We start from the raw sequence: 23,353 nt of genomic DNA on the forward strand, positions 1-23,353 counted from the left end.
TGGAGTTGGTCGTCTATTCTCATCCTCGATTGTTTTTTATGTCTTTTTGCAGCACAAAGACGTCGGTTTTTATTTTTTGATGACGTTTTTTGTTTTAACAACGACGGTTATTCACCGTCGTGGTTTTGTTATGGAAAAGATGTCGGTGGATTCCACGACGATTTGAAAACAGAATACACGACGGTGAATACCCGTCGTGGTTTTCCTTTTTTGTAGTAGTGTTTCCTTTTATAAATTAAAAAATACAAGGATGGCATAAAAGTAAAAATAAAAATCAAGTAAAAAAAATTCATAGCTGAACGAGAAATTGAGGTCATTTCAGTGACAACAGAAGAATTAGTCTGAAACTCAGAATAGAAACAAACATGTATTTTTTTCTTCATACGTAAAGCAACTCAACAATAAACGGAATGATGTGGTGCATAGGTTTACTCAGAAAGTTCTTTATTTTCCTACATTTTCTCATCAACCAAACAGGTAATATAAATTAACAGCGACATTGGTTTCTCATATTGGATAATTTTTATGGCATTCTAATCAATTCATCTCATATGTACTTGAAAATTGGTACAAAGCTCTTACTTGAAATTTTTCCTGACGCCAAGATTTTACGACACCGAAATATCTGAGTGGCCTTCCAAAAAACTAGATCAATACCGAAATGATAATACTAGAAGTGAAGACGAGTGAAACGAGTAAAGTAACTCCCATAGAACAGTTTGGGATCAAGACTGAAACCGTATGGGTTCATTGCGATACTGAGCCAAATTAGGAGGATCGAAGACATAAAGAGTGTACTGGCAATCGTGTTTTGGGTTTCGATAATGAATATTGGCGTATTATCTTTGATAATTGTCACCACCACAGCATAATCCAATTGTTGTACTGTTTCGGTTCGTATCCCACATGCGATAATTCACAGTGAGACAGTATAGTTATCATGTGGTTAATTTATGATTTTACATGTCTCCTTCCTGTAAGGAGATACTTATCCTTCCTGCAAATGTAAGGAGATACTTGTTCTTCCTATGAATCACAATTTGACATATATGCAAAAATAATTCATCAAAAACTAGACACATGTCACACTCTTGTTGGTATGAATGTAGGAGGTCATACTTACATGGTAAGGAATGAAGTATTTTCTGTTAACTTAAGGCCGTTAAATGAATTCAGGTACCATATGTGTTTGAGCAAATTTCTCACGGGAGAATATTCGCATGTGATTCTTCCACTCTTTGAGCTTCCTTCTTTTCTTCTTCCTTAGTTCCCGTAAAATAAATTTAAGTCAACGGACCACACTTGAGGGTGTTGGCCAAAGGCCCTCTGATGCTTAAGTTAATTACATGATCTTGAGAAAAATGTGAAAATAACAGAAAGGTCGAAGTTTTCTCTCATGGGGGCTGAGCGGCCTCAGCTATGTGTGGTGGCCAAAGCCGTGAGAGAGAGAGAGAGAGAGAGAGAGAGAGAGAGAGACGGCAAGAAAGAGAGAGTGAGAGTGATTTCTCTAGGGTTTCAGAATTACCTCTTGTGTGATGTGTAGCCATGTATTAATAGTCTCCTTGCTTGGCTAAGGCTTGAAAAATAATCCTTATTTAATTAGAATTATTCTTACCCAAAAAGATTACAGGAATTAATCAAAGTGATTTGTTGGAAATTGGTTCCTTAATTTAGAGAGATACCTATGTCCTATTTAATTAGGGTAATTAGTTGACCTAAGGAATATTCATTTTTCTACATGTCATCTTCTTATTGGTTGCTGGAATATATGTTCTCATAGTGTGCTACAATTGCGTACGTGTCTAATAAACATTTTGTGTTGCCCAAAACGGTCTAGTCCTGTGAGACATAGCCTTATTTTGTAAACTAATGGTCTTAAGTTCAAACCTCTATGACACTTTAGACTCCAACCATGTATAGGGAATGGTGGTCATTTGGGTCAAAATGAAATCTGGGACGAAATTTGGCCTAACTTTACAATTCAAGCGGAATTTCTATGGGGCCCAAGTCGAAGCCAACTTGCACAACACGTGAGTCTGCAAGGTTAGAGAATAAAAGAGTTTGAGTCTTGAAAATACATAGTATGGAGGGTGAAATTTTGGGTTTAGCCTCATTTGCTAGGGTTAGAGATGGTCTTAATAGTGTGTGTATGAGACTCATCATCTCCCTTGTAGTTTAGATTATCGCTTGCATTAAAACATAATAATAAAGGGTGTTGATTTTCTCACTCCTCTTTTGTCCACTTAAAACATCGTTTGTCATTTCTTCGATAACCTTCTTTTGAACAACAATAAGTTACTCTTGTCACCAAACCCATCTTGTTTTTGGCATGATATTGTTTCCTTACATTGAAACCGCTTCTGCCACCATAATTGACATAAAACTTATATGCACACTCTCATGAGAACTAAACTCCCTATTAAGTATATCCAACTCAACTTTTTCTTAATTGTCTTTAAATGGTTCATCCAAACTATTAGTAGGTGAATTAGGAGTAAATGTCTCAAGTTAGGACTCACCTTGTAAATCAACTCCAAAATCAATACATGGCTCATTGATTAGTTGTGGACAATCCATCTCCATTAACCTGAAATACAAAAAAATGTATGGACAAAAGAGTTTTTATTTTTTATTTTATTCTTTATAGGGAGAACAAATGTGTCATTTAGGAACGTGGAGTCATTGAAGAATTAGTGTTATGACATATAATTTGTTATGCATACCCAATTTATGAATTGAAAATAACAAAATTCTGCGTGACCCACAAAATTCATTGATCAAAAGAAAGCAAAAATATTTACTCATTGAAGATACGCATAATAGAGCAGATTAGCTTCACAACTCAAATGCTCAATACACTCAAAGTAACAAAAGAGAACAGTAGCCACAACACACCCAAAAATATGATCAATACATCCAGCTCTTAGCACAAAGGACATAGCAACATATAAAGGATATTGATGACTTAAGCATATTCCTGTCCTTGTTTTCTTTGATACTACTATAATATCTTCTGTATATGACAAATATATAGGTTTGAATTCTTGTAAATCATATATGGGTAATACTAAAAGAGAAATCGATAATTTTCTTTCTCTTCCTTCCAAACCTTGTTCTTCTTTCCTTCTACATAAGAATTCATCAATAATTCAAAATAACCCATTCATGATATGATTATCCCTAGATTCCAAGAACTCATCCACCAATTTATAAAATTTAAAAAGAAACACATAGATACCTGAGGCATATGAGAATCTAAGAACAAGACAACAACCATGGTATTGATGAAGAACACATGAAAAGCAAGATTTCTTGTTTGTAGGGCAATACTGGAGCTTATTATTCCTTGAGCTCCACGACTAGAATGAAGGAGTAAGAGGGTTTTCTTGAGTTTTTTTGGTTGCTCAAGGAATAAGGGCTAAGATTGTTTGCTCAATAAAAGTTGTGGCACAATATCGAACGTTAGATTGTATTAATAGTCAAGATTGAAGGCATAATAATGGTAATTTAGTTTCCAACAAAAAAAAAAAGGTAAGTTAAAAGAAAAAAAACGAAAGTTAAAAGAATTGACACATGTCAATAATATATTGGTTTTAAGGAGTAGCTCCTTCTCAATCTTAAGGAGCCAAGCTTTTGTTAGTAGTATGTTCTTAAAACCAACTAATTATACGATAATTAATATTAAGAACATCTTATTTAATGACTTATTAAGTTATTCATGGGTAAGATCAGTTGTTTTCGACCATGATATTTGATATATTATCATAATATTAAAACAACTATAGTCTTAGGAATATATAAGTGGACATGAGAACTATGTAATGAGATTGTATACATTGAGACTTATCATGTTCCATAATCCTAAATATGTTCTTGGTCAAAGGAGTATCAATTGGGCGTTGATATTTTGCCAAGACCAGTACACACAGTATCTTCTCTATATGAAGAGAATGTCATTGAGTGTAGTGATACCAAGATATGTGTGTTGGTACTTGCAGGAGAACAAGTACACTAAAGCAATCAAATACATAAGTTCAAGAATGGAAGTATCTACTCACATTTCACACTAGAACTCATAGATTGCAATGGTGCAAACTAATCCTTAGATATGAAACATCATAGATGTCTTGTGGATATATTATTTGGCTTTGAGGGCACTATATAGTTGTGTTGTAGAAGACATGACCCAAATATGTTTATCAGGACTCTCAATAAAGTCATGGAGGCAAATGAATGTACAACAAGGGATCTCTACTCTCAATAAGGAGATAGAATACTACAAGGATATGATTGATCAAATCTCTGCGCAAAGTAATGTATAAGATTTGAAAGAAGAGGTCTTCAAATCTTACCAGGATAATCATATAAAGTAATAATTCACATTAGGATATTTGGCATTAGATTACATTATCTAATATTATGAATAAGATTGTACAAGAGAAGGATTCAATTGCACGGTCATTCCAATTTGAATAGGTTCTTCCGTACCCTTTATTTAGCTCGGATAACAATGACATGTTGCTAGGCATCAACCATGGTTTGTGGAAGTCTTGAAAGGTTCAATCATAATTAACCTTCACTAATAGGAAGAATTAAATAGTGAGATTTAATTCACAAGTTAACTTAGAGAAATTGAGTCAATTCGCTATCTTGCTACAAGGAATTTATGGATTGCACACTGAGAAATGTGATTAGAGAAATAAATGAAGAGGATAAGACGTTAAAAGTCAACAGTCAACAGTCAAAGTCAACATGTTTGACCAAAACGGATGACCAAGTCAAAATATTGGACTAAGGATATAACTTAATGGTTAAGTCACAAATCACAATTAAAATGTTAATTGTGAAGTTAGTTTGACGGTTGGACTCAATTTGGGCATTAAAGGCATTTTGGGCCAAATGGCAAAATAGACCAAGGACCCATTGGGCCTAGGAACATGTTTTGTATGACAACACAAGCTAAATAAGCCCAAGAGGAGCCCAAGAAGAGATAGAGCCGAAATTCCCTATTGAGAATTTCTCATCATATTTTGTTGGCTATAAAGCCACACTTTGACATTTTTCAAGGTAGGATTTTCGGCCTCCAAACCATGAAGTGTTGATGTGTAGGTGAGACATCCTCCCTCTCATCTTCTTAACCAAAAATTGAACCAACTAAGAGGTAGTCTAGCATCTAAGGCCTCTTGGTTGATCTTCTCTCCATCTCTTGTCCATTTTGGTGTGGTGAGGTAGATGGCTTTTCCTTTGGAGCATCTTGGTTGAGGAATCTATATGCTAAGAGGAGATTGAAGGCCTTTCCAACGAGGTGATCATTCTTGGTTCTCCAAGAAAAGTCTACAAGGCTAAAAGTTTAACATTTCTTCTCTTTTCTATTTTGTGCTCAAAGAGACTAGATCACAAGATGTTTGGGTTAAAATGAAAAAAAGGCTTAACTTAACTAGAATAAGCATAATCAATCCACCATTATGAATGTTTATGTGTTATATGTTGTTGCTAAATTCATTCCAAACCATGAGATGCAAAATGTTTCCTTCAACTTTTCCCACTGATGATTTGCCCCTTAAATTTGTACCTGACAATGCTTGGCTTTTGACATATTAAGAGCCATTCCTCCTCAACAATGACGTGGGCTCCTTAAAAAATAACTCATGTTTCCTTTCTTCTTCTTTTTTTTTTCCCTTTCTTTCAACGCTTTTAACCAAGCATTATGTCTGGTTTTACTCAAGCCTTCGCCCATGTAAACCTCTGGTCAATTTTGGCGCCCAAGACCCTGGATTGAAATCATTATGTGCTTTTAATTTTTGGTTTTTGATTTGCAGCCAGAGTAGAAATTTGATTGGTTGATTTGAATACCAGATTTTGATGAAGTGGGGGAGGAGAGAGATAAAGAAATAAAGACTAGTAAAGTCACATTTGAAACCTAGAATCCCCACCTTCGCTTACCTCAGATTTGGAGGGTAGAAAGTCGCTGATCTCCACTATTTCAGGTGTGAAGAGAGAGAGAGAGAGAGAGAGAGAGAGAGAGAGAGAGAAGAAAAAAGAAAATTGGTAGGCTGCTTGCTCGTCCTTATCGATTCAGTGGCGAGGTTGGTGATGAGGGTGGATTTAGAACAGGGGCGACAGTGGGTGACTGCGCGTGCGGTGGCTTTGTAGTGTTAGTTTGGGGAAGCTTCATTTAAAACCAGCTAAAAAGTTAGGTCAAAAGATTTGAGAGGGAAAAAAGAAAAGAAAGAAACACGTGATGTTTTTTTGACAACGGGAGAACATTTAGTATTCTTAATTTTAAAAAAAGGAATAAAGGTCAATTGAAAATTAGGTACAAGTTCAAGGAACAAATCACCAGTTTAGCCTTGAGAAAAATAACAAGTGATGAAAAACAAAATCGAGGCAAAATATGATAACCAACAATGTATATTATAATCTTTTTAATCAAACCCTTAGAGCATGTCCACCCCAAAAGGCTAAGGCTAAGGCTAAAGCAATGTTATTATTCACGTGAATAGTTTGCCTTTTTTGGTTCCACCCCAAAAGGCTAGGGCAAGGGCAAGAAAAAAAAAATGCAACAAAATATAAACTTGTTATGTATTTATAGGGAAAGTGAATAAAATTGTTATGTATTTATAGCGAAAACATTGATAATTTTTTGGCTTTTTATTTTTTTATAAATAAAAAAATTGATTTTTTTTTTTTGAATTTTTTTGACTCACGACGTTAGCGTCCTCGGTGAAGCCAGGCAAGATCTGCCCTTGGGCTTGCCCGAGCTGCAGTGTTGGAGGTCCAAAACCGAGGGAATGAGCCTCTTGCCCTGGCTAAAGTCCCGAGGTGGAGAGCATCTCCAGCAGCCTCTTCAACCTCACCATTAAAGCTGCAACCATTTTCTCTCTTTTCAGGACTGGTAAGTTGTCTCTGGCTTTTCAAACATTTAATTTTACTTTAAAAAAACAAAACCTACCTTGAAAATGTTAAAAACATCACTAACTCCCTTTTTTATTTTCATATAATAAATACATAAACATTTTTCAAATGTTTTCATTATTTTCATATTGTTGGAGATGCTCTTAATATAATAGGTAAAGTGCCAAATACCCCCCCTAAACTATCACATTAGTTGAAATCTACACCATGAATTAATTTTTCAGCTAATTTAGCATTCATACTAAATTTTATAACCAATTTACCCTCCACTGTTAGTTTTTGGCAATTTCCATCCAAATCTCTATTAAAAAAGTCATATGTTAAGCACATGCTTCACTGTTGAATTAAAAATTAATTTTTTTTAACCTCTCTTTTATTCTATCTCTTTGCTAGACGCTAGTCTCGAACCCATATGGGTTTTTGGCTTTGAACACAATTCCAACAAGTTATTGGAGACCAACAATTTTTTTTTCTGCTTCGCCAAGGAGCTCAAATGAGAGAAATCAATTGAAGAGAGAAGAGGTTAAAATCAATCGTTGGAAAATCCAAATTGGGGGCTGGGTAATATGGGTTTTGGAGGTGCAGGGTAATTTGGGTTTGAAGGGTGTTGGTTCTGATCACAGACATACCTTCTTCCTCACCTCCTTGTTTGTCCTTTGTTTTAGCTTCGATGGTAAGTTGTTTGTCCTTTGTCTTATATGAAGCTGAAGGTGCTGAAGGTTTTGTTCTTTCTGAAACACTTTGTTGCAGATCTCACCTAGAAATCTATTTGTTGCCATGAGTGATTTGAGAGACAAGGCTATTACTTCAGCATCTAGGTTTGCTCAAGTATCAAAATTCCAAAAAATAAAATAAAAAGAGAGAGTAAAACTGATATTAATCATGCATGATATGTGTGAATTAATGCTGGTTAATTAATTTTGATTTGATGAGAAACCTGGGTTGCCTGGAAAATTTCTCTTCTTCTTTGGCGGTGGTGGTGGTTGTTGAATATCATGTACCGATGATGACTACTGCTGGGTACAAGAAATAGGGAGAGAGAAAAAGAGGCATAGGAGGAAGAAACAGGGAAGAGAGAGGTTTGCAGAGGGGAGCTGGGTAAATTGGCTGAAAAATTAATTCATGGTGTATATTTTAACTAGCGTGATAGTTTAAAGGGGTATTCAACAGTTCACCCTGATATAATATATAAATTGTAATAATTGACTTCAAAATGAATAACATTATTAGGATTTCTTTCAAGGGAGTTTTACTAAAACACCTAAAATGGGGATTGAAATTATAAAAAAATTCAAGCACTATTTAAACATATAAACACACCCAAAATCTATCATTACACACACTCAAAAAATTGACTTTGGGGTTAATTTTGGATGTGTTTTTACGCTTAAATAGTCTTGAGTTTTTATAAATACATGTCAGGATTGGGTTTATTTATAAATTTGTATTCTTTCAATTTCATAGACATTTTGAAAAAAAGAAGAGAGAAATATTTTTTAAAAAGTCGAAATAGACAAAAATGCCCTTATTTATTTTTGAATTTTCTAAAGAATTATTTACATTTGTATATTTTTAGTTTGAAAATTAAAGGATTTTTTCTGTCTTTTTTGAAAAAAATTTAACTTTTTCCAAAAGTAAATTTTTGTTGTTGCTAAAACCTAAATTTATTTTTTATTTTTATCCAACTTGCCCCACATTTCATGTAAACTTCCATCCCCCTTCTGACCTGACACTCACATAAAGTGTGAGCAATTTGTTCTGTGAAACTTTATGCTTCCACGGATCTCCCTCCAAAGTCTGGACATCCGGATTGTTCTTGAAATCCTAGGATACTCATTCACCTGAAAAGGGGAGAAATCCTAGGGCAGTGTTTCCTAATCGCCAGATTAATCTAACGGGTAGAGATACAAAACTGTTCAGATAAAAAAATTAAATAAAAACCGCAATGATTAATTGTACATAGAAAACATAAACTGGCGTCAGTGGCGGAGCATGGAAAGTTGCTCCCACCAAATCCAATAACATACCTTTTTATTCATCTCTCTCTCTCTCTCTCTGCATATCAGTTTACCCATCTGGGTAGTTTTTTTAATCTGCAAAAAGAGCTCTCCATCTTCTTGTTCTTCTCCCTCAGCATTTTCCCATTTCCCCAAAGCAGCCAGAGGTTAGACAGAGAGTCTGAGAAATTAAGAGGTGCTCTGAGTCAGTTGAAAATTAAATACCCAGAAAAAAGAGAGAGGTAAAAACCACATTTACTTTGTAAAAGCTTTCTTCGTCTTCTAGCTTATTTTTTCTTCTAGGTGTTGTAGAAAAACGAAAGGAAGAGACAAAGGGTGCAAATAGTTTAGTGATGCCGCCAAAAAATTCTCGAATGGCTGATGCCTGTAGGGCAATGAAGCCTTTTGGCATTTCCGAAGGTCAGACAAAGGCCGCCGTCAAAGAACTTCTGAAAGTCTATGCAAACAGCTGGGAGTTTATTATTGATGAAAATTACAGACTTTTGCTGGACTTTGTTCTGGACCAGAAGCCAGAGGAGGAAAAGGTTTGTTTTTTACCTTCTTTTTTTCTTCTTCATATTTTTATAAGATTTTGCTTTTTAATTTTTTATTAATTATTTTAGTGTTTTGTTTATTCAATTATTTTCAAGATTTTGTTTTTATTTATTTTTCATCTATTATATATGTCATAGAAGAGAAATATTGGAATATCTATTTAAATAGTTTTTTTTTAATTTTGTTACACTTACTGGGCATCCTTATTTTCCCTTTAAAATGGAAAAGGAGTTTTGATCCATGAATCAAAGGTGAGAATTTCTTGCTGTATTATGTATAATAATATTCTCTATGCCCTATATTTCTGTTTACTATTATTACAAATTATGGCTGGGTTGTTTGTTCTATGTCTTGGAGCTCTCATCAACCATGCAGAGAGCATAATGGTTTTTTTATATGATGAAACTGAAGTTTAAGTGTTTTAGCATTGCATATATTTTCGTGCCAGGGAGTGAGATCGAAGAAAAAAGAAGCTCCATCTTATGATAAAACTGAAGTTATTGAACTTCCAACCAAGAGATATTGCACAAGGCAACGGAAAAAACAGGCATTGTCTCCTTTGGAACACTCCACATCTTGCCTTGAAAAATCTCCATTAAAAAGGGCACGTCAGAGTAATGAGGATAATCTGTTTTCTGATTCGGAAGAATCTGAAGACTCTCAACCACTAGTAAGAAGAAGTCGCCGAAGACACCAGGAAAGAGAGGTTTTGGACTCTGGGAATAACTTCGATCCTCTGTGTAATCGCAACACGCAACTGGAAGAAAGTCTCAATCTGATAGGTGAAGATAGTTCTTCAGATTTTGATGAAGACGGCTTGAAGTTGTTGGAAATGGAATCGGTGAATACAGACAACAAAGATAATGTTTTTGATTTGCCACATTTTGTAGCTGCATCATCTACTCCAAAGGGTGACCTGGAAATGTCTATGATTTGCCACTCATCTCCACGGTCTGATTTCTGTCCTCCACATTTTGATGAAGCTCTAGAAATGGTGGAAGAGACACACATAAAATCATGTAGGGTTGAAGAATGCTTTGTGGAAACAGGAACTGATTCCATCTTTTATGAAAGTACTGCACAAGATGTTCTTGCCAGTAAATATGATCATCTAAGTTTTCAAAATGAATTCATTTTATGTAAAAATCTTATCAAGGTTATACCCCATATACCCAAACATATAGCTTTTGGTTGTTATGATGGTCTTCAATGCTTAATTGGTTTTGCAAGAAAGGATATTGAGAAAATCTTTGGTGAAACCGCAAAGAGATTAAAGGTGATCCAAGGCCGTAGATCTTCAAAATTATGCAAGGTGGAGGCTGCTCATAACTACCATTCTTCACTTGGAGTCATTAAATCCTTTTTTTATATTGATGACATAACTAGAGGTGAAGAAAGAGTGAAAGTTTCCTTGGAAAATGGAAGAAATGCTGAAGATCTGCCAATCTTTTTTTACATCCCCAATAATTTAGTTTACAAGAACGCCTATGTGAAATTTTCACTTGCTCGTATATCTCATGAGGGTTGCTGTTCACATTGTTTTGGGGATTGTTTGACATCACCAGTACCTTGCCTCTGTGCGGCTGTAACTGGGGGTCAGTTTGCATACACTCCAGGAGGATTCGTCAAGGAGAAGTTTCTGGAAGAATGTATATCCTTGAAGCGGGAACCTAAACAAGACCACTACTTGTATTGTAGAAACTGCCCATTTCAAAGGTCTAAGAATGAGAAGAGTTCCGTGCCATGCAAAGGCCATTTGTTACAGAAATTTATAAAGGAATGCTGGTCTAAATGCTGGTGTAAGAAGAAATGTGGAAACCGGATTGTTCAGCAAAGCATCACTGTGAAGTTGCAGGTTAGTTTGTCCTCTGTGAATTCAAGGCCCTAGGTAATAATAACCAGATGGGTATAAATTCTAAAGGCGTCTAAGTGGTTTAATCTATGTTGCAGGTGTTTTTGACACCCGAAGGGAAAGGGTGGGGTCTTCGAACACTGGAGGACTTGCCAGCAGGGGCTTTTGTTTGTGAGTATGTTGGAGAGATATTAACCAACACAGAACTACATGAGCGAAATGTGGAAAGTCCTGGTAACAAGAATACATGCTACCAAGTTCTACTAGATGCAGGCTGGGGTTCGAAGGGTGTCTTGAAAGATGAAGAGGTCCTTTGCTTGGACGCTACCGTTTATGGAAATGTTGCGAGATTTATCAATCACAGGTGTAAACTCCGTACTCTTATATACCCCAGCCACTTCCTTCAACTGAGTGCTTATAGTATTTATTAGATTTATATTTCTAGTCAAAGGTGATATTGCATAAGAATTATATTATTCTCTTCTATATAAATTTCAAAGTTATCTCTGACCAAAAAGTAGCCCAAGGTTATTACTTTCGTTGTATTGTTTGTCTTGCTTTTCAAGTTTTCCTCTCAGGGTCTTGGATTGATCACAAGCAGTTGTAAGTTTTGGATTTGTCTGCTAGTATGAAACAATATTCTTGTTCTTCTATCGTTGAAAATATTTCTGCCTCTTAGAGAATTTATATCTACTTACCCTATTATGAAAGAAGTAATTTAAGCCTAATATAAGTTGCATACGCATTTATATCCGATCGCACGAAGAAAATCTGATGCGCTTGGTTGCTTAACAACGATGTGTTAGTTTCATGTTGTATCAGGTATCTATATTCAGTTTTAGTAATATGAAGGGTTTATTGAATATATCACACTTTTGATAGGTAAGCCATTTATCTACTTCCTCAAACAAAGAAACTTTTAGATTACAAAAATTCTAGGTTTAGGGGTTTAGTCTTTATAGAAGTATCTACTTGACGCCACCTACAAGCATCTGGGGTGTGAACATGAGCTCATCTCTGCCACTCTGCCTCTCCAAACTCCCCTGTTTCTTTGTTCAGGATTTAAGGTTAATCACAGATTGCATGCGAACTTAAAAGTTGCATAATTGTCCGCTAAGTTTGCATCTGCAGTAGACCTGTAAATTTAACTTTATACGTTAAGCTATTATCATTTGCAATAAACTTAATGAACAGTTATTAACGAGAATCATTTAAAGTAAGTGATGAAACAATATTCTTTTTCTGCTGTCATTAAAAAAATATTCTGCCTCTTCTAGGTTTATATGTACTTACCCTATAATGCAAGAAGTAATTATAGCCTTATATAGGTTGTATCTTAACATCATAGGAAGGGAATGTGTTGCACTTCATTCCTCAGGTTTTTTGAACATTTCAAACTGTTGAATAGGATGCTCTGTTGATAGGTTATACCATTTATCCACTCCTCAAACAAAGAAATTTTCAGATTGCATCAATTCTAGGTTTAGCGGTTTAGCCTTCGTATAGAAGTATTTTCTTGTCAATTGTCTTGTTATTTGACTGTATTCCTTTACATGGTTTGCAGTTTCTTTATACTCAAATTAATTCAGCTGACCTTGTCTGCCTAAAATAACTGATTTGGTTTCATGACTCCCCCTATTAACATCTTAGGGGTGAACACGAAATCTCCGCTACTCTGCCTATCAAAACTAACCAATTTCTTTGCTCATTATTTAAGGTTAATCTTAGATTGCATGCATACGTCAAAGTTAAGTTATTGCCACGCGCAATAAACTTAACGAACAGTTATTATACGATCACTGACGAGCATCATTCCATTTCTGTATGCATTATAAATTCTATATTAAGAGCCATGTTTCTTATTGAAGCTGTCTCAATGTCATTCTGTGCCGGAATGGTTTGTGTTCTTCGATATCTCGATTGATGAGAGCAGGCCAATTTGCGCCTCTCCTTGAATACTTTTTTTTTTTTTTTTTTTTTTGTTGCTAAAATCTTCTACTGAAACGTTTTACATTTATTGGTCAGATGTTCTGATGCTACCTTGGTAGAGATCCCTGTGGAAGTGGAAACCCCAGATCATCACTACTATCATGTATGATTTTTCAGCATTCAATGATCTCATCCCTTCGATCTTCTTCGTACTACTAGTCGAACCAATTCTTCATACAAGTAAATATGATTTCTTTTATTTATTTCATGCAGATTGCCCTTTTCACAACAAGGAAGGTTGATGCCATGGAGGAGCTGACTTGGGTAAGAGGGGGGTTCGCCAGTATATGATATGTTATTACCGTGTGTTTGGCACCATCATCCAACTTTCAAATGCCTATGCTGTTTCAGGACTATGGCATCGACTTTCATGACCGTGATCATGATAGCGGCCACCCCATGAAGCCCTTCCATTGTCTCTGTGGAAGCCCGTTCTGTCGCGATCGTAGTGATATGAAGGGTGATGTGCGCCTACTCACTTATGTCCGACGGCAACGTAGAGTGTAGCTTCAAGCATGATGCTCTTCATGTTTCTAACATAGGTAGAATGCCTTTTTTTTAATTAAATTACTAATTTTGAAATCAGTTCTGCTGTGCTGTCTAATTGGTAAAATCACTCAAGCAGAATCTCCAATGTTTGCAAACATAAATTTTTCATTCCTAATCTCAGTGGATTTGGTTTATTGTAATATTAGTTTTTTTTCAGTGGTAGTAAAAATGGCCAATTCAGGTCCGACATGGTTTAAATGTGATCTCCAGTTTATTTGTATTAATTTTTTTTTTCCAAAACTTATCAGGTATCGTTTTTGTATATATTTGTTACACGCCTCATGCATAAAATTCTGTTCTTTGCTCAAGCATGAATTAATCCTGTAAATAGCTCTCTTGGCACAGTCAAAGGTGACCAAAAGAGTACACAATCCAGTTGCACAGCCGACATTTATTAGGCCTGCCTATCTTTAGCACAAATTAGGGAAGCCAATGGAAGCACAAAGAAAACACAAAATACAAGCCCAGCAAACACAAAGGTGACCAAAAGACATATTGTGATAGTTTGGTCCATTATTATGCAATTAGATCCATGTGGTTTGGACCTGATTCTATGAAAGTCCTTAGGGTTTTGACCTCTTTCTATTTTGACACTTCAGTTTGGAGTTGACTTGGTTTCAACATCCCCAAGAATATATGCAAGGCAAGACACCTGGTACTATGAATTAGCGCATTATGAAATTGAAGCACCATTTCGATTTCAGATACAAAATATATGCAAGGCAAGGCTCATTGCATGTGGGCATTCACAACTAGCATGTACATACCAGCATCCAAAACAAGGTTACATGAAAACCATCTATATACCTTAGCTACAACTAAACTAGATGTGGTCAAAGGAATTGAACAACTAACTACAACTAAACTAAATTCTTCATGGAACACTGGCATTGCACACCGATGGCCATAGGCCAACAAATCTTCACTTCTCTATCGCTAGCGCCTTTTATACAAAGATAGCCTAGATTCGATTATTCGTTTTGGAGGTTGGCAAAGCAGATGAATAAGTCTTCTTTACAGACTTCATATCAGCTCGCTGTGTTCAACATAGAATCATGATACAATCAGCAATCATAATTTTATCTGAGGACCATATATATCTTATTTAAATACGAAAAAAGAAAAAAAGAAAAAAAAGATTTCTCCCAAAAAGAAGTTCATTATACAATTGACGAGCAGTTAGCATACATAAGAAATACATATGAATGAAACTATGTAAATGCTAAATTGGTAAACTGCCAAGTCTCCTAATATGCTTACATTTGTCATAGCTGCTCACGGATGTAAGCCATTGATTTCAACATGGAACCTAGTGTATCTCTAGACACTTGAAATTTGACCTCCGTTTCTCCAGAAGTTGTCTTTGTATCTTGAAGCTGAGAAACCACAATAATGTAGATACATTGAACACAAATGATGACAAATTTAAGATAAAATAATAATAATTTCATGCAAAATTGGATTACTTTAGAATAATAATGAATGTTGAATACAAAGGATTCCTAAGTTTGAATTTGCAGAGCCATGCATTTCTTGCTGTGTTTCCAGGTATCCTTAGTTTACTCCCAAAATTTCTAGACAGCAGCATTCCAATCTGAATAAATAGCATGAAACGCTCAATCCCTAAACTCAGAGGAAACCGAAGCCCACAAGGATGCCCAAAAATGAACTCTGTCCCACAAATGGTCTGTATCGTCCTCCTTGCATCTTCAAAAATCCTTCTAATCCTCTCCATCCATACCACCCACAATATTGTCAATGCAGCACAGCTTCCTATCACCATACCTCTTTTCCTCCCTCAAAAACAGCTCATGAATGGGGTGGCGCCCCACCATTCTTGTGCTTCTCTATTCATTAAAAACTATTATGCTTTGACGAAGGAAAAAAGCTACAAGTTATATGGGACTTTGGTCCAATGACAATCTTCGGGGTGGTTTGGATGGAAAGGAATACAAGGATGTTTTAGGATAATATCTGATGTGAACTGAGAAGCTACAGTCTCTTCTTTGATTTTTCTATTTTTTGGGGCTGGTTGTGTAGCTATTTGTGGTTGTCTATAGGTATATTTTTGTCTTATTTTGACCTCTGGTTCATTGTACTTCTATTTAAACCTTTCCATTTCACATTTCTTCTGTTTCGTTTATTAAAAAAACCAAAATGATTTCGACAGATATCTAAATTGTCTTCAAGGACTTGGAAACTTTATAGTAGATGTGCCCTGTCTCCTTATGATAATAATTAAAGAATTTACAACAGACTTGATCACATTGTAATTCCAGCATGAAATATAAATTCCAGTCTAATAATAAAGGAAAAAAATTTGCCACGTTCCTCTGTTAAAGAATGGTATGTATGAGCTTGCAATTTTAGTCATTGACTGTAAACATTGCTGATTCATCAAAACATCATCATTCAACTACAGCAGGACAGAAGGAATTTTAAAAGTGAACAAATGAAAAGAGTAAGAATAGCAGTAATACTATTACTACTAATGGAAATTGTATAGTAAATATTGTTATGATGAGTTGCACCTGCATAACCACTGCTACCTCTAAGGAACATCTGCACCTCGCCCCTCATTGGAACCAGAACTTAATGCCCATCATTAATAACTTAATAAGCGTACTGCAATCCCAGAGTAATAGGAAACACTACTCTCAGTATGTTGTTCACAGCCCCAGAAAACACCCCAAGCTTAGTATTTCCTTCCTCAATACCCTCTTGGTATAGCTTTTCACACTCTAAAGTCCACTTATTTCCCCAACATTTTCCCAACAGGAAATCCATATATCCTTACCTTCAGGCTCCAGCCCAGATAATTCCTGCAGCTTACTTTGTTGAACTTAACCCATAATCTCTTTTGAAAGATACACAATAGTGCACTTTACCCCCATAACCTTTAAACAGGCCTATTAATCCAGAAATCTTCAGTTATAAACTCACTCAACCACCTATACTGACTACAGATAGCTCAATTCAACTTCCTGTCACAAGTCTAACTGTGATGCCAAACCAATTGCAAAATTTACGGTGAAACCCAAGAAATTTCATTGTAAATACCTTAACACAAAGGGAAAAACTGTGATGCGAAAGAGGTTGAAACTTTGGGTTTGCATACCTTCAAATTGATGACAGCAACTCTGTTGGCTGGTGCAGAGAGCTGCTGACTGATATAGGCCATCGATCTTAACATAGGCTCAAGTGTAACTCTTGTTAGCCTAAATTGTACCTCTGTCTCGCCTGCAGGGTTCTTACCATAATCTTGGAGCTACAATAGATGTAAAAGAATATCAGAACAGCAAGACAGCCATATCAACAGCAACCTAACCTTCTCCTTCTAAAAAAAAAAAAAAAAAAAAGTTATATATTTATTTAAATTTTAAATTTTGTTATTGGCAGGGGTGGAGACTACGTGATAGGGGATAGCCTTTACAGTAAAGAGCTAGTACCAGGCTATAGACGTCAGTGGTCCAAATTCAGCTATTATGCTTGAGTAAATTATTTGTAAATGTAAAACGAGAAGAATAATCACTAGTTTGTTCTTAAAGGGTTCAAATGGGAACTGCGTGAATATTTAAATGGTTTCCAAAAGATGCTAAATCACCTCTGAACTAGAGTCACATTAGGTTAAAGAGAAGTACTCACCAGTAACTTAAGTTGAGGGACAAGTGAGGGCAATGGATTCAATGATACGCAACGGTTGATAATCAATAACACAAGGGAAAAATTGTGCCTCACGTATCACTCAACTTAAATCACTCAGGTTGAGGAACAAGCCAGGACAACGCAATGATTGGATTTGACACAATTCTTGAGATCAATAATTCATTGAAGTGAATCTAGCTTGTAAATGCATTGTGCCTCACTTATCCCTTAACTTAAATCCCTCCTCACTTCTAATAATTAAGGTAGTATGAGAACTCTTAAGTGAAATTAAAGATAACTCAAACATACAGGATAGTAAAGTCGGAAAATTTTACACATATACAGAAGAGACATGCATACCTTCAAGTTGATAACAGCCACTTTCCCAGCTGATGTTGAATTCTTATTTTCTATGATCCATGCCATGGACTTGAAACAAGTAAGGACAACCTACATCAATAATAGAAACTATAATAAGTCAACCCTATATCTTTATAGAAGGTATTCCAAAATAAAAATCTAGAGATCTCAGGTATAATGGAAAGTTGGAAACACATAGCAACAAAAGAGGTATAAACAGAAACAAACGAAACAACTATCAAACCTCCTTTAGATTCATACCGTGTTATCAGGATGGGCACCATCAGGATGAATAGAGACGGGGGCCATGCTGGGCTGATTCAAATCAGCAACAGGAACTCCTCCATCATTAAGATTAAAGCGATGTGGCAATGCTTCTTGCCAAGGCCACAACGAGGGGGCCATTTCGCCAAGAGGCAGTGGGGATTTCTTCATATTATCTTCTTGTATATTTCCACTAGCCTGAGAACTAGGAGGTGTGACTTTAGCAACATTTTTCTTCACAACAGAAATCTTTTTCCCACCCTCTCGTAGAGCACTCATTGCTGCGTTGTAAGTCTCCACAGCAATTGCCCCTTCCTCTGCATATTTAATTGCTTCCCGACATAAATTGTTAAAACGCATGTTTAGTGTTTCAATACCTTGGTTATCTGAACTCTGTTCATCTAGTCCAACCCCAGATTTGGCATTTCTTGTCCATCGCTTCAATATGTAATGTGTTGGAAGGGTGAGAACATTTGTCACCGTGAAGACAGTCAAAATATGTCTACAGAGGATACCCGAATATTCAAACATCTGACAGCTGCAGCTCGATTTCATCTCGGAGACATTTAATGTGACTATATACGCCTTGTCATCATGTTCATATTTTGCAACCCTGTACTTACTAACCAGTCCATCACCCTCAATTTTATTTGCAGTATAAACAAAAGTTTCTACCAATTCCTCTTGAAACTTTGCGAAAACCTTTTTGGTATACAGGTTAGCTGCCTGTTGTTCCATTGGTGATGGTGTCTTCAGTACTGGTGTTGTGCACATTGTATCATAATCTGCTTCTATTTCTTTTTCTAATGAAAGTTCTAGAGCCCTTTCGTACTGCTTAAAAAACAGAGGTATACTTGTCTGTTGATTCACATAGCCATCAAAGAAAGAACTAACACCTTGGTTTGAGAAAATTGCAGCAAAGAAAGTACCACGAAAATAGACTGGGGCCCATTGCTTTCGAGCATTATACACTGCCTGCAGCCAGTCATTCCTCAGAAGATCGTATCTCTCAAGAAGGGAAGCCCATGATGATTCGAAATCCTCAATTGTCTCTGAAAAGTTGATGCAGCTATATAGCTCTCCATATAAGGAAGGATGAGCAAGATATGTGTGAGCCAGTCGTTCTTGTCCTTCTCTTAAAATATGCCACTTGCATATGCAGTGCCGCGTTTGTGTAAATACCTGAGCAACTGCTACTTGTATGGCTCTATCTTGGTCTGTAGTTATAGACACAGGAGGCTTATCATTCATGGCAGAAAGCCAGGTCCTAAACAGCCAAGTAAAGGAAGACTCGGACTCATCTAGAAGTAATGCACAACCAAACAATACCATCTGACCATGATGATTTACACCAGTGAAAGGAGCAAATGGGACTTGGTACTGATTTGGTCGATACATTGTATCAAAAATTACAGCATCACCAAAGTAATTATAAGCTGTCCTAGATCTTGCATCAGTCCAAAAGACATTAGTCATTCGGTTCTCATCATCAAGTTGGATAGCATAATAGAAGCCAGGGTTTTCAGCCTGCATCTTCTTGAAATAGTTAAGAAGATTTTGAGCATCTCGTCCAAGTGTTCTCTTTCGGCTAGACGGCCTTATATAGTTAACAGGCCCAAGATTCCTTGCTGGGTGATTTGGTTCTACAGGGGAGACACTCCTACCTCCACGATTGGGTTCATAAGAGACATGATTACCCTCTGTGGCAAAATAAACATCAGTAGTGGCATCCAAAGTCTCAGCTGCATTCTTTGTAGCACCAGCAAAGTGCCTACGGGGTCGAAGGTAATGGACCTTATTAGGACTTACCATAGAATGGTTGTGGTCCTCAACAAACTTCGTCGCAACCCAACTGTTTGCACCCTTTCTCTCTATACGTAGCATGGCATTGCAGCTTTCTACGTTCTTTCTTTTGAATACCTCTCTCGAACATGCAAAATCCCATGTCACAATTGGTCCATCAGGCTTAGTACGACTGAACTGACCAACGTGGGTGCTAAAACCTACATGCCTGGAATATGCATCATAAAGAGTCTTGGCAGCCTCCTCTGATTCGAATTCCATTCCCACATGTGGCTTAGTATTCCCATCATCCTGAATACTTATTTCCCTCCCTGTAAAATTTTGATTTACATTCTGCTTTTCACCTGGTTCAGTGTTTTCTTCCATGTGATGTTCCATGTTTTCCCCCTCAACATCTACCACCACTTCAGTGTCCATGACAGTTTTCTGAAAGATATGAACAACTATATCATTCCTTTTGGGCTGACTATGAAGAGTTCCTCATGGCTATCCCCACCGAAGCGTCAATAAAACAAGCTGATTACGTATACAAAAATATCTATGAACTAGAGCTAACTATTATATAAAAAGTTCAAACAAATAAAAAAAATATATTACCGAAATTCAAAAGCCAAGGAGTAAGTGGTTGTTCACCAATACCCTGCTCAGGAACACTCAATGGAAGGAGAAGAGCAAAACCTAACAGCAAATAACCAAACTTTAAGAAATATCCTGATAAATACTTCATGTTGCGCAATCCAATTTTACGTTTCCACGTGTTTAACATGAATTCTTGCCAATGTATCATTTCTAACATGACATGATCATGACACAATTTGAGAAGGACTTGAGGTGCTGCATTGCATACCTTTGTATGATCTTAGGAGTGCCAAAATCTTTGTTTAATATTTTGTTTAAAAATTAAAAAATGTTTAGAGTAATTCCTGATTTCTTTGGTTTACAGAAGAAAATTCAATAACAAAGGAAGAAAAAGAGAAAGCCGTTCAGCATTATTCATTACTTTTTTTTTTTAATTTAAACTAATTCGTAACATTTGGCAACCACATAACAGAGTACCACTTTTCTATTTCTTCTTTACCCAAAACTATGACAACTGCATATTCCCATCAGCACTAAAACCACTCACCATACAAGCATCAAACAATATCCCAACCAACGTTTTCCATTTCCAAAATTAAAGTAAAATTCACTTCTGTAATCAGTTCAAGAACCCAGAATGTTGCTAAAACCAAACAAAAGGCTTTCAACAAAATGGGATCAAATGGAGCAAAGAAATATGCATAAAAAGTAAAGCCTCACCTGGTTTCTTCAAGCCTCAATTTCCGATAGGGAATCCAAGTGCCATTGTGGTTTCAGTTTTCAGAGCATGTGTTTTAGGGTTTGTCAATTTGGGGGTAAGTGAGAGTTTACGAGCATAGAGCTCCAATTATTGTTCTGAAGGAGTAGCCAAGTGACTGAGTATGAGGGCATATACCCCAAACCCAAACCCAGACCCAGAAAAGAGACTGTCGTCTTCGTCCCTACCTTAATTTTCCTTTTTACTTTTTTTTCGGTTGACATTTTCACCCTCCAAATTTTTCTTTTTTAATGTTTCGTAATTATTACGTGTACGTACGGTGCACGTGCAATTGCTTTCGCCAATTTGGGGAGTTTAGATCTCCGGTTATTATTTTTGCTCATTGCTTTAACTAAAGATGTATTTTCACTATTTTTCTCAACAATTGACACGTGTCTCTTGGTATAATCATAGTTAACCATTTACTTTGTATTTATGCAATAATGGTTATGTCAATAAATACGTGTCAAATGTTGAGAAGGGTTGTGAGGGTACACCTTAGGTTAAAGTGGTGAGTAAAAATGCGCCCATTGTAGTTTTTTCAAATTTTCCGCGAATTTATTAAGGTGATATTTCACAACACTCAAAGCTTGAATTTGGTTAATTTATTACGAAACTATCGAAATTTTGCCAATATCTCGCGAGAATTTAGTCAAATTTTCTCGTATTGTTGTGAAATTATTGCAAGCGCACAATCCGCACAAGTAATATAAAAGTAAGTAGAGTGTTGTTCCCACGAAGACTGTAATTTCCTATTAATTACCAATTATGATTAATTCAAGAGTTTATTTGAACAGTTGATTAAGAAGATTGATTGATATTTAAGTAAACTAAAACAATTTTGAAAAATTATAATTTAATTAATGATAGAAAATCAAGATGATGAAACACTAGAGCATCCGATTTCACCATAACCAATTCTACTTAATTCTTATACCCAATTAATTACTATCCATGTTGACAGTTGGTTTCTCCTAATTCATTAAATATCCCCTCTCGGGCTCAACCAAAAGTATTCTCAATTAATAACCCATTCTCTCTCGAGCAATGGATTTAGAAAACCAAGAACTCATTAAGTTCTATGAGAACCTGCAAGAAAACTGCATGAGTCATGTTAGTCCCTCTCGGGCACACATTCAAGACATGGTATTTGGTACAAGAAGCAAACATCAAACATCTCCTTTTGGTATCCACTTGGATCATCAAATCAATTAAATATTGGCCAGATATTCAAAGCATTAAGAACAGTAATAAAAACTCAACATGGAATAGTAATCAGGAATTAATATAACTATAAAAATTAAGTATTCATGGTTAGGCTACATCGTAGCCCTAGCAAGGAAAATTAGTTCATGACAAAAGAAAATATAAACAAGAGAATTATTGTCATAAAACCGATTTGGCAGATGGACTTGATCTCTAGATTCTCCATAACAACCGCTTCGTAAGCTTTAAAAGCACTGCCGCAGCAACTCTTGGCTTTCTCTTTGATATATTTGTGGGTGTAGTGAAATATGATGAAAAGTCTATGGTAGAAAAGATGATGGTATGAAGAGATCCTTAGGGTGACCTTATATAGTGTAAAACAACTAAACTCTACTCCTAAAAGGTCTAGAAAAACTCTCCCAAAGCAAAACAAAATCTCAACAATTAAGGAAACAAACTAGAAAAGAATCATTCTTTGACTTGGAAACACATTAGCCAATTTGCATGCTCTTTTTGGGGTCATTCTACTTCCTAGAAAATTCTAGAAAAATATGATAAACGTAGCTTTATCTCTAAGCTTTCCAAGCATATATTACACGCTTCTAGGAAAAAATCATAAAGGTCTTCAAATCTTCAATCTTCCACAGTAGTGCAGTTCTGACGGGATTTCAACTTAGGGTGTCTTGATTTGTAGGTCTGGAGCATTTGGCCTTGCGCTAAAATTCATTCGAAAAGTCGATTTTCAATTGAAATCCTTCCAAGAACGCAGAATAGCTGAAAATAAGGAAAGTAAAGTAATAATACTATTTTTAATTAACTTTCCCTACAAAAACCAAATAAAAGAGGTATAAAAATATAGGAAATAATGCACTTATCACGTAT

The 23,353-nt window shown here is 36.0% G+C and overlaps 2 protein-coding genes across 5 annotated transcripts; one reads left to right on the forward strand and one right to left on the reverse strand.

The window, feature by feature from the left end:
• The first annotated feature begins 8,689 nt into the window (after positions 1-8,689).
• LOC103331080 (uncharacterized) lies at positions 8,690-14,081 on the forward strand. The gene is made up of 6 exons (XM_008233696.3): positions 8,690-9,457; positions 9,916-11,322; positions 11,418-11,683; positions 13,345-13,411; positions 13,522-13,572; positions 13,660-14,081. Exons 1-6 carry the CDS (start codon positions 9,266-9,268, stop codon positions 13,813-13,815), a joined length of 2,139 nt encoding a protein of 712 aa, XP_008231918.3. The 5' UTR covers positions 8,690-9,265; the 3' UTR covers positions 13,816-14,081.
• Positions 14,082-14,513: 432 nt separating this feature from the next.
• LOC103331052 (protein FAR1-RELATED SEQUENCE 3-like) lies at positions 14,514-21,488 on the reverse strand. Of its 4 annotated transcripts, none has more exons than XM_008233662.2 (7): positions 21,229-21,488; positions 20,527-20,607; positions 18,124-20,355; positions 17,863-17,952; positions 16,976-17,125; positions 15,118-15,233; positions 14,514-14,893 (listed from the first exon to the last, which is right to left on the reverse strand). In XM_008233662.2, the coding sequence occupies exons 3-6, from the start codon at positions 20,344-20,346 to the stop codon at positions 15,123-15,125; spliced, it is 2,574 nt and encodes an 857-aa protein (XP_008231884.1). In that variant the 5' UTR covers positions 20,347-20,355; positions 20,527-20,607; positions 21,229-21,488; the 3' UTR covers positions 14,514-14,893; positions 15,118-15,122. The 4 variants fall into 4 exon arrangements, with proteins under 4 accessions (XP_008231884.1, XP_088908760.1, XP_088908759.1 ...); XM_089052634.1 differs by having other exon boundaries at positions 18,124-20,415; positions 21,229-21,470; XM_089052633.1 differs by having other exon boundaries at positions 18,124-20,445; positions 21,229-21,470.
• Between the last annotated feature and the right edge of the window lie 1,865 nt (positions 21,489-23,353).

The sequence above is a fragment of the Prunus mume genome, linkage group LG5 (assembly GCF_029339155.1).
Source record: "Prunus mume cultivar Tortuosa linkage group LG5, ASM2933915v1, whole genome shotgun sequence".
Classification (NCBI taxonomy): Eukaryota; Viridiplantae; Streptophyta; class Magnoliopsida; order Rosales; family Rosaceae; genus Prunus; species Prunus mume.